The following is a 12,163-nucleotide window of genomic DNA, read 5'->3' as shown; positions in this document are numbered from 1 at the left end:
TAATAATCTCACAGAGAGCTAAAGGAGGACACAAGAAAAGCACTGCTAACCTCCTTGACGGTTTAGTGGTTTTTAAATTTTTTTTTAAATTTATTTATTTTGAGAGAGAGAGAGAGAGACAGAGAGAGACAGAGAGTGGGAGAGGGGCAGAGAGGGAGAGAGAGAGAATCCCAAGCAGGCCCCATGCTGTTAGCACGGAGTCCAACGTGGGACTCGAACCCACACACCATGAGATCATGACCTGAGCTGGAGTCGGACACTTAACCGACTGAGTCACCCAGGCGTCCCCACACCCTGATGAGAATGCTGCTGGCTGACCTAGCTCACAGACAACACCGGTGTCCTTGGACTCCCACGCTGCCCATCTCAGGACGAGCCTTTGTGCCTGCTTCTCTGTGAACCCTGCCACCCTCAGCCTCATGTTGGGCAGACTCTCAAGATGTTCACCATTTACAGATAGTTTCTCTCACTCCAGACTCGGATGAACAGATGCACTTATTCACTCTGATGAATTTATTTGTATTGAGATCTTAACTAGGTTTAGACAGGCTGCTCAGTCCAACATTCAGTTCATTTCTTTGGAAGGGAAACAGATTACTATCAGAACAGCCTCAGAAACTGTGCTACCGGCGGTGGCAGTGGAAACATTGTGTGGTTTCACCATGGAAACCCTGCAGGATGGAAACCAGCAGCATCACCACAGTTCTTTACAGAAAATGGAAATCAACTCTATGAGTGTGTCCGTGTGGGCCACAAGTGACCTTTCAGGACAGATGCCCTCTAAACAGATTTTAGGTGATGAAAAGTACATTTATCCAGGTTCCAAAAATTTGCCCTTATAACCGTCTTCTAAGCTACCATTGGGATTAGTCTATTAGGTACTTGAGTTTTAAAATTCATCAGTTCTTTCTTATATGAGCACAGTTAACCCCTAGATTCACATTATGTATATACACACATGAACTTACTATTTTTCACAGCATAAAACAGAAGCGAACAGCAGGCTAGCTTGTCCAAGTTCCTTTCAACACAGCGTAGACTTTACGGCTTCTCTCGTCCTCACCATACAACCACCACACTGTGTGACAACTTTAGAATGTTGTCATGTTCTAATGAGGCATATACAGATTTGAGTATGGTCGTATAAAATCTTCATACTTCAGTTGACTCGTAGCTAATAACCCAACTGGGGCTTTAAGCTGAGTAAGAGCCAACCCAGACTCTTCTTCATGTTAACTGTATTTCTGAAACTGCCTTTCTCAACATGTACCCTAAGTACAAACCCTGGACTCACTCCCCACAAACAGGTTCCACAAACAGGTTCACTGGGCAGGTAAATTTAGGAGAAGCTGTATTTCTCCACAGAGGATAATACATGTTAGCACATTAAAGAGTCTAATAAGTCTCACAGTGAAGAAACCCGCTTAATTTTGTTTAATCAAGTACATGTTCCAAACATATTAGGCCAGAGACCTATTAATATCCCATGGGAACACTCTAGAAAATGCTAGCTAGCTTACTAAAGTGCGCATGAATCCAGTTATGAATTAAATGCCAGACAATTCGTTCTATGTGTCAAAGGGAGGGAGGCATAATTGACTCCTTTTAACAAGGTGCTGTAAAGGTTGTGCTGTCAAGTCCAAATGAAGGTCACAGGCTCAGTTTCAATGGGTTCACTTAATCTCATTTGCGTGTTCAACATAATACTGCCGCAAGTATGTCAGTTATCAAGCAAACAAGGTGACAGAGTGGCTTGGGGCAAATGAAACCCATCACTGTAAAAACAACCCAGAGGGCATGTTCTGAAGAGAGCAAATTAGTAATGCCATCTACAAAGAAGAGAGTAACAGATGGAAAATTGAAAGCACCCATGTGGCATTTAAGCTATGAAATTGACAGATTTCTTCTACTGCAGAGATGGATGGTTAATTATTTATGAAGCATAAAAATGTTTGATATTGAGCCCCAAGCCTTGTTGGGCCAACAATCCCCACTCAGGAGTAGGCTTCGAGCCTCGGGTGGGGAGGCCCACCCCTGCATGCTGGACCTCTGAGTAGCAAGCAGGAAATTAATGAGCTTTGTTATTATCTGGCAACATTTCACACCTGAGTTTCCCTTTCTTAACACAATCAAATCCCGTCTCGAAAATCACAAGGAAGCATGGTTACCTGTGGAGTGAGATTGTGAAGAACCAGCCAGTAACTGGGACGAACTGAACCACCATCACTCCAAGTAGAGGCTGTAAGTAACCAGAAGAAAAAATTAGGAAGAGCAGTAAAAAAATTCAGAAATCCATGAGTGAGAAAACGTTTTCACATAGGCCCCGTGTGTCTTCTCCCCTTTTATAAACGGTCTTCTATTTTACACGTCCCTCTAACTGCATTCATCCTGTCACTTAATGGTCAGTTTCTCTTCCCCTAGACCTTGTAACCCTGTGCACTCTCACACCTCATTTGTAAGGCCACATTTCCCTCCTAATGTTCTCACACTGCTGTGTGTCGTTTTTACTTCATCTGTCCCTTGCGAGTTCTTGGCTACCTCTGCCCTAGACCGAACTGCAACTTTCCACTCCAGAGATACCCTTTCCTCTACCAGACAACCGTGATTTCCTCTCTCGTGAAGACTTCATGTCTTTTTTGATGTTAACATAAGCCCCTTGTGTTTGAACAATGATGTTCCTTTAGGCGAGTCCTTGTCACCTGAGGCAAGCCGTGAGTCCTGTGTCCCCCAACCCCTGACCGATCGGGGTGCTGTGCTGCTCCAGGGAGATGATGGTTTGGGGTTGGTCAGACCAGGAGGTGGGCGGGGCAGCGGTGTAGTGTTCCTTGAGGAAATATGGTTTTTCCACATCTTGTTGGAGAGATGAGTGGGGTTGTGTCCTATGGGATCTGGGGACCATGTTGATTTGTAATCAGGGAACTTTGCTATAAAGAAGACAAAATTAAGGAAGGAGTAAGGTTAAATAGATCACTTTTGTGAATCTACATAAATTTTGTGTATACATATAAATAGTATTCTAAAAATAGTAAGTACACATCTTGAGACTAGCAATACAAAATAACACTAAATATAAAATTTTCAATGACTATTACTCTGAATCAACAACACATGAACTGAAGATTTAATGATAACTAATTCTCTACTACTTTCTTAGCCAAACAAGCCTGAAAGGAAAGATTCATTCAGGGAAGTTTTCTTAAAACCATTAGTCTTACGTAAAGATATAGTGGAATGTGAACCTTCGCAAAACTATTCTATAAATACTCACTGGCTGAATGGGAAGTACATTAGAAACTTCTAATTTTCTTGATTGTGGTTAAGCTATCAATATTCAAACAGATTTTTAAAAAAAATTTTTTATTTAAAAAAAATTTTTTTTCCAACGTTTTTATTTATTTTTGGGACAGAGAGAGACAGAGCATGAACGCGGGAGGGGCAGAGAGAGAGGGAGACACAGAATCGGAAACAGGCTCCAGGCTGAGCCATCAGCCCAGAGCCCGACGCGGGGCTCGAACTCACGGACCGCGAGATCGTGACCTGGCTGAAGTCGGACGCTTAACCGACTGCGCCACCCAGGCGCCCCAAAATTTTTTATTTTTAAGTAATGTCTACACCAAACATGATGCTTAAACTTACAACCCTGAGATCAAGAGTCACATGTTCTACTGTCTGAGCCAGCCAGGTGTCCCAATATTCAAACAGATTTTGGAAAAAAAAAAAAAAAAAAAAAAAAAATCAACAAATATTTGCTAAGGGCTTATTGTATTTTAAATCAGTGCTGTGGGTAATATAAAGTTATTCTTAAGAACTTCAAATTCACATGAGAAGACAGAACAGGTGAATAACACAATTGGTAGCTGGAGGTATCATCACATATGTTCAATACACAGAGGAGAAAACACTGTTATGTCATCATCAAAGGCATGGCAAAGACAGGTCTGGAAGGATTTTACGAACGGATGGGCTTGGAGTGCTTGGGTGGCTTAGTTGGTTAAGTGTCCAGCTTTTGATTTCAGCTCAGGTCATGATCTCATGGTTTGTGGGACTGAGCCCTGTAACAGACTTTCTGCTGACAGCACGGATCCTGCTTGGGATTCTCTCTCTCCCTCCTTCTCTTACTCTCTGCCCCTTCCCTGCTTGTGCTCTCAATCTCACTCTAAAAAATAAACATTTAAAAACAAACAAACAAACAAACAAAAAAATGGACGGGCTCAGAGAGACAGGAGAATATAGACGAATATCCCCTTTAAACTCTATCTGTACCAAATGTATTTTTCTTCAGTTTTGGCTGAACACCATTTCACAGGGCCAGAGAGGTACAGAAGGCCAGAAAGGTAGGGTGAAGGCCGATGAGGATGCTACCAGGAGTTGTTGCACTAGATTTGGTACGTAGTATTTAAACCTGGGTCTCAGCCTGGGTGACAGCAAGTAGGATGGAGAATGGATAGGAGATATGGCTGCAGAATACACTCCCTGGGAGACACCCTCACCACTTGGACTCAGGCAGCAAGTGAGAAAAATCAGGAGACTTTGTGACCCACTGATGCTGGAAGCGTCATTAAAACAAACACAAAAACTTAGTTATGGAGGAAAGACAATGTAGGGGAGGGGCAGAGATGTACATTCAGTTTAGACAAGTCTGGGGTGACTCTTGGATCATCTCTCAGATGAACGTCCAACTGTAGACAAAAGATTTTTATCCGGTTCAACCGGAGATATGGGCAGTTACTGGAATAAAAGAGTTGAGTGAAAAAATCAGTTTTTACATGTAAAGGAAAAAGCCCCCAAAAGAATAATGTAGGGTAGTGGTTAGAAACATGGATTTTTGAGTTGGCTCCTTTACATATGTACTCAGACATGAGGCAAATTACATCAGCTCTTTGTTGTCGTCGTCGTCGTCGTTATTGTTGTTTTGAGAGAGTGAGAGAGCATGTGCGAACAGGGTAAGGGGGCGAAGAGACAATCCCAAGCAGGCTCCACGTTGTCAGCACAGAGCCAGACACGGGGCTCGATCCCACAAACTGTGAGATCATGAACTGAGAGGAAACCAAGAGTCGGATGCTTTATTACCATTAAGATATAAAAGTCAGATGGTTTTACTATATCCATTAAGTTTTCATTCCCTATCGTCTTAGAAAAAAAAATATATAAGGAACTCAACAAATGTTGGTAGAATTAATTAAGGGCCTCTCTTTTATTTGCCTTTGGCCATCTGCCTGTAGCCTTTGTCTATAAGTGGAAGGAATTTTTTTTTTTTTTAAGGAAAGCAAACTAGAACTGGTTGCCTTAGGAACAACTTGGTAAATGTCCCTGGTTCTCCTCATGGCCCGTGAATCCTTTGGCAAACTGGTTGAAGAAAAACGCTTGTGGCACAAAGATCTGACCCCTGTCCTCTCAATGCTCACAAGCTCCTTGCGATGATGTCACCATCTGCCTTGTCCTAAAGCTACATGTCTCATCCTGTCTCTGTGTGACCGGAAGCTCCTTGAGAACATGGCCAGTACAAGAGGTGTGCTTCCGTTTATGCTGCCCTCGCTATTCAACTTCCATTGTATTCCGTAAGAAATAAATGCCCATTTCTTTTATAAAAGGGAACCTGGTGGAAAAGTGCAAGCCAAAGGGAAACGAACAGGTCATACTTGTACCTGAAGTGCTATGAACGTTGGTAAAGGAGTTGTCAGAGGCACTGTAGGGCCAGGCACCAGGTGAAGGCAGCGAGGTGTTGAGGGAAGAATTAGACCCTTTTGGGGACACAGGAGGAACAAGATGGAAATCTTGAGACAGATGTCAGTATAACCAGTGCAACCTTAGGTATTTTATTTACCCTTCCATGGAAGATTAAAATATATCTTAAACAAACAAACTGAAAAGCTACATAGTTTTATGTTTTTTGGTTAAATTATAGATTAGCAGGTGCCAATGAAGCCACAGATTGACAAATAGGAAATGCCGGGTTTTGAATGAACACCGAGGATACCTCGCTCATTTACCTGTGGTGTTATCCCGCAGAAGTTGGTGGTCAGTATCTACAATGGGAGATGTGGCTGTACCCCCCAGCACACTTCCTGGGGTGACATAGGGGTCAGATTCAGGGTCAATGTTTTGGATACCTTTCCATGGCACTCCTGGTTGGAATTCTGAAACAAGGAGAACCAATATTAGAGGTAGGAGGATGTTCAAAAAAAATGTTAAAATCAAGTTAGTTTTTGATACAAGAAATAGATCTGTGAAAGAGTACTGAATCTATTTTATTGCAAACATTTATCGTAAAATTAAAAATCACACTCTCAACCCCAACATATACTGTGCTAGCAGCACTTCTGTGTTACCAAGCTTGTCGACCTTCTCGGTGTCTCTGGGGCTGTGAGCCAGAGCTCATTAGTGCCTAGCCTGGTCACTTCTCTTCCTACTTCCAGGGCAGTTCGGCCCGAGAGCAGTGAAACCGGGAGTAAGTAACCTGGTGCTGATGAGAACTGTCCAGGTATCTAGGACACAAACCGGGAGAAAATCTGCGTTGGAAGTAAGTGACTTCTCCCATTTATCTCACCGGAAATTGGCTCAGATGAACAAAAGAAAAGACACTATAAATGACCATGACCTCGTGGAACATCCAGGGAGAAAGAGCAGGAATAATTTAGCTTATAGTGAGAAAGCCCAGAATATGTATAAGTGTTTATAATTATTTTTATTAATATTTTTAATGTTTATTTATTTTTGAGAGAGAGAGAGAGAGAGAGAGAGAGAGAGAGAGAGAGAGAGACTGACCAAGCATGAGCAGGGGAGGGGAAAGAAAGAGGGAGACACAGAATCCAAAGCAGGCTCCAGGTTCTGAGCTGTCAGCACAGAGCCCGACGTGGGGCTCGAACCCACAAACTGCAAGATCATGACCTGAGCCGAAGTCGGATGCTTAACCGACTGAGCCACCCAGGCGCTCCTGTAATTTTTTTTTATTGGTTAATTTAAATCATATTTAAAGTTGTTGGATGGGATTAACAAACTTTTGTTTTCCCAATCATGACGGAGAGCAATATATAGAATATACAAACAATATGCATTATATGAGCCTCCTTTGGTGGAATGGAACTGCACATATTCATACCACAAATATTCCAGGACAGAAAGAGGTTTAGATAGACCTATACCAATTGTTAATTTTTGATTTACTAAATTAAAATTTTTTCTACAATGAAAACAGATTACTTAAATTAAGGTAAAAACAGAGGGGAAAAAGTAACAAAATAGTCTCATTGTATCACTACTGCATATCTGGAACCTAACTGATGATAAATACTTGCTTAATGAATACACCGGTCAATTAAATGGACATTTCAGAAGAACCCATGGTATGAGGCATCCTGTGCATGGATGAATCCCAAGTCTAGCCCCAGCATCACCTTCTTTGATCACAGATTCCACTCCTCTGACTTCTTTCAGCTTATCTATATCTGTACAATATTTAGCACAGTTACTTGCATTACAGGTGACCAGTGTCCACACCTTATCTTCCTGACTGAACTCTATGGAGCAGAGACCTCATCTAATGTGAATTTACTGTCTTCCCACAACATAGCACATACCTTCCTTTTATCAGACAATAATTACTGAATGAAAAAATAAAGTAAGTGCCTGAGTAACTGGCAAAAGCAATCTGTTCAGAGCCTGAAATTAAGAACTGAAGACAAACGATACACAGAAAAGACATTTCCTGGACAATACCTGGAGGCCAACTGGCATTGCTGGATTTACTTCCGATTTTATTTGTTGGTGGAGATTTGGCAGGTAACCAGCTATCACCAGCAGGACCCGTATGGCCACCCAGTGTGTCACTCGGGATGATATCAAACTGGTTGTATGGTGACCCTCCTCGAGTCTTACCAGGGGCCACTATAGCGCCTGAGGAGAGAGAGGAAATTGATTCACACCCAGCAAAAACAGTATTCTGACTATGCAGTTAAAAAAAAGTTCTGGAACAAGAGGTTGCCCTGGAGAGCCAGTATATAATCCATAAGTAGGATGGCTAGGAACAGTTCATTTCACCTTTCTGAGCTTCTCGGGTTCTCATTAAAGCACACTTATTCTTCAATTTTCCTTTCAGTTTTAAAATTCCACGGGCTTAAGAAATTAACGAAACTCTGACCACCTACAAATCATACCATTATCCCCCATTTCTATACTGATGACTCAAGAATCAGAAATAGGAAAAACACTACACAAGCTGCCGTGCCTAAGAAGCGTTTTCACTACACTTGTCCTGACACCATTTACCCAAGTTCTTTGGAGCTGGTCAGACCTAAGTTAGCTACAAGAAGCCGTGTAAATGGAGGGAGTTCACTGGAGAGAAAAGCATATGCGCTTGCTTTGAATTCCAAAGCAATGAGATGGAACCCCCGCCCAGGGTCTCTGCCAGCACAAGGTCAGCAGGGGACTCTGCAGCTCGGACACCCACGGCCCCACACACTAAGAACAGCCGATCCTTTGTAACTGCTTTCTTGAGAGCATTTCAGCAGTTCTGTCTGTGCCCTTTTTATGCATCTTATATGCTATGAGGCAGGAAAAAAACCTTAAAAGCTTCAAATTCCCTTAACCTAACAAAAACTGAGCTTCACTTTAAATAAAATTCTTGGCCACCCTATTTATTTCTCAAATGCATTTCACATGCTGCACCATGTCACTTGATCTACCCTTAGGATGCTGTTTATAAACAGATAAAATTATTTCCAGGATGATGTATTAACATATTTGTATAAATATTGACTAAAATAATCTGCTTGGTTTGGCCCGGCAGGAGTATTACCAAAACCACCTTCCAAGCTCAGCAAAGAAGTCATTTGCTTTTCTGGAGCCACTGACAGAAATCTGACTCAAGGGCACATTACAGTGAATAGTAGAAAATGAAGAGCTCGATTACCTTGGGGATTGCTAAGGAAATGGGGAAAACATTATCTACAAGCTCTGAAAAGGCAGGTGGATATTTTAGCTTCAAGATATCCTCTCACATGGCACTTGTATTTATTATCATGCACCTATCATGTCTTTGGGGACAAAGGGACCTGATGAATCATCAGCCTAAGGAAGCAGGGTAAGTCCCCAAAGCTGCAGATGCTGGGTTTGAATTATTCAGTCTAGAGACAGATTTTATAGTTTCAATAAATCATTCTTGATTTCATGGCATGATCGAATGATAATGCTTAGAGATAGCAGGGAAGAGCTCCATGGGGCCACTTTACCACCTCTGGGGCAGACACATTAAATAGTGGTTTACAAAGGAACCCTGAAAGTTTTCAGGCTGATGGGGCTGAGGCCTGCCAGGGAACAGCAGCAAGACCAGACCAACACCTGTTAATACTTGCCTCTCAAGGCTACAGGTGAGTCCAGGTGAATTACTGTCAAATGAAATAAACACTGAATGAAACAAAGGCCGAAGGAAGGTTCTAAGACCTTTTATTTGTTTTACAGGGAAATGGAGAAGTGTTTACAGAGAACGATGGAGATGAAAGGGTCCACAATTCACAACCAAAGCCCATGATGCCCTTAGCTGCTGCCTTGCGGACGCCGTAATTCACGGAGAACAAGAGAGTTTTGGGGAAAGTTCAAATTTCTTTTTTTTTTTTTTTTTCAACGTTTATTTATTTTTGGGACAGAGAGAGACAGAGCATGAACGGGGGAGGGGCAGAGAGAGAGGGAGACACAGAATCGGAAACAGGCTCCAGGCTCTGAGCCATCAGCTTAGAGCCTGACGCGGGGCTCGAACTCCCGGACCGCGAGATCGTGACCTGGCTGAAGTCGGACGCTTAACCGACTGCGCCACCCAGGCGCCCCGAAAGTTCAAATTTCATGTACTCTTCTACTGGTCATCTTTTGGAGATTAAAGGTTCAAATAATCAACATGATATGTATTTGTTGTGATTTCTTAAACCTCAAAAAAATGGGTTCTGTTCTCTCAGCCAATATATTAGGGTTTTATCCTAATGGGTACTCAAGTTCACTGCTACTACTCTTAATCCCGTTACAGGTGGGAAATTTTGCATCCCTTAATTACAACTAGCATTTTAAGTTTTTCATAATTTGAAATACACGCAGCCCCAATCTTCCTCTCATAGGTGATCACAGGATTTGGGGGAAAAAAAAATCAAGAGACAAAAAGCTAAAGATTTCAGCTTTAAAATAATTTGTAAGGATATATTACAAGGCCTGCTAAGGGCTGAACACTTCCAACTCATAAAGCTTTGCTCACTCTTACCATTTTTGTGCATATTGGCTTCCTGTGTGGCTACAGAGGGCAGTCCCTCCATCATGGAGGTCCACTGTTTAAAGCGAGACTCTGTTCCAGCCTCCTTCCCACCAACCATGCCATAGTCCATGCCGCCAGAGCTGAAGCCTAAAATAGAGAATCACATTTTACATCTTTCTATAAATTTCTAGCATCAGTAATCAAAAGATCTGAGGTAGAACCCATGAATAGCTTCCTTTGTCATTTAAAGACTAATTCACAAGAAGTTTCTTCACTGAGAAACAGATTTTGGGGTATCTGGGTGGCTCAGTCGGTTGAGCATCCAACTTGTCTCAGGTCATGATCTCAGAGTTTGTAGCTTCAAGCCCCACATCAGGCTTTGCACTGATAGCACGGAACCTGCTTTGGATTCTGTGTCTTCTCATCTCTCTCTGCCCTTCCCCCACTCTCTCTCTCATTAAAAAAAAGAAAAAGATCTTGATTCAAAATGTTCGTCATGGCTCTTGCTTACCAAAACAAAAACAAAAACAAAAACAAAAACTCCTTGTTAAGGTATGAAAATGTATATGAATGCCATCTAATTAAGGCCATCTCAGTGCACCTGTGTCTTTACTCATTTAGCTAACACTTGCACCAGGCAGATTCGTCAACTTGAACATCAATCTCCATACAACAAACTAATATGGTATAACAATAGTCACGAGGTGTGGTGAGGCTGTCTGGGGGAGGAAAGGCTTTGCAGGAGGGACATTTGATTTAGGGCCTATGGCAGGTATAGAAGCCAAGGATACGAAGTACAAAGCTTTGATCGAAGACAATCAGGTGACATCAGGGAATGATGAGGAGTTCGGTGTCACTCGGATGCTCAGTAGAGGAAGTGAGCAGGGTGGCAGGAGATGGGAGAGAAACGAGGAGTTGTATTGTGTAGGGTCTTTATGCATAAGGCCAAGGACTTGGGGACTTTTTTCTCCAAGACATAAAGAAGAAATATTTCTCCAAGAAATAAAGAAGGTTTTTAACAAGTGAGAGAAAGAGATAACTAAGTTTGTATTTTAGAAAAAGAACTGGCTGTGTAAGAATGGCGTACATGGAGGCCAAGGCAGAATCTAAGAGATCAGTTTGAAAGAAATCTTTATGCAGTGATGAAGCCTCCACAGCTCAAACTGGCAGTGACAGGTTCAGAGTTTACTTTGCCACGAGCTCCACGAAAGCCTCCGGTGTCAGGCTTCTGGTGGGAGTGTGGGTGGGTAACGTCTTCCCACTGCACAGGGCTGGACAGCTGAGGTCCAGCATGAGAGGGTTGCTGATGAGGTCTCACGGGTCCCACTATCCACTGTGGGTCAGAATGTATTTCACATGAAAATAAAATAACACTGAAATAAACGAAACAGAGGAGGGGAAGAACGATGGGTAACCATAGTAAAAATGAGGATGGACCACGGGAGTGTGGAGAGCCACCCTGTGTAAAATGCTCGGGTGATCGCAGGACGTGTCATTCTGGCCAGGCCAGACTCCGTGCTATACCCACTTGACTCTGCAACCACCTGATGGTGCCTCAATGGCTCTGAAGTTCCACTCATCCAAACCCCATGAAGGCCCAGGTCACGTTTTCCCCCTATGCTTCTCTGAGTTGTCAGAGACAGTTTTAAAAAGGCAGAGTGAATCAAGCTCAAATAATTCCGAGCACCTTGTCCTATGTACAAAGCGTTGCTATTAATATAAAGAACACTGTTCATTCCCATTGCTTGTAAGCGACTTTACTAGTCCGTGTGATTACGTGGAGGGTGCGGGCAGGGAGCAGAAGTTCCGGAGGAAGCTGGAAATATTCCAAATTAAATGTTTTTTTTTAAAAGAAGAGTGTATGGTATTTTCTTTTTTTCCCGCGTAGCTGGGATGAGACGAGACTGGAGGAACAAGGGTTTTTTTCTGACA

General features: G+C 42.5%; 1 protein-coding gene across 4 annotated transcripts in view; it reads right to left on the bottom strand.

The window, feature by feature from the left end:
- Window positions 1-12,163, bottom strand: part of TNRC6B (trinucleotide repeat containing adaptor 6B) — a 254,962-nt gene that overhangs the window by 14,421 nt on the left and 228,378 nt on the right. For all 4 annotated transcript variants that reach the window (XM_043562671.1, XM_043562670.1, XM_043562669.1 and 1 more), the window contains 6 exons: window positions 10,241-10,378; window positions 7,717-7,893; window positions 5,991-6,137; window positions 5,646-5,741; window positions 2,700-2,924; window positions 2,169-2,239 (listed from right to left, as the gene is read on the bottom strand). In XM_043562671.1, coding sequence (XP_043418606.1) covers window positions 2,169-2,239; window positions 2,700-2,924; window positions 5,646-5,741; window positions 5,991-6,137; window positions 7,717-7,893; window positions 10,241-10,378 — 854 coding nt within the window. The remainder of the gene's footprint in view (window positions 1-2,168; window positions 2,240-2,699; window positions 2,925-5,645; window positions 5,742-5,990; window positions 6,138-7,716; window positions 7,894-10,240; window positions 10,379-12,163) is intronic.

Source organism: Prionailurus bengalensis, chromosome B4 (genome assembly GCF_016509475.1).
Source record: "Prionailurus bengalensis isolate Pbe53 chromosome B4, Fcat_Pben_1.1_paternal_pri, whole genome shotgun sequence".
Classification (NCBI taxonomy): domain Eukaryota; kingdom Metazoa; phylum Chordata; class Mammalia; order Carnivora; family Felidae; genus Prionailurus; species Prionailurus bengalensis.
This window is presented reverse-complemented; position numbering and strand designations above follow the sequence as displayed.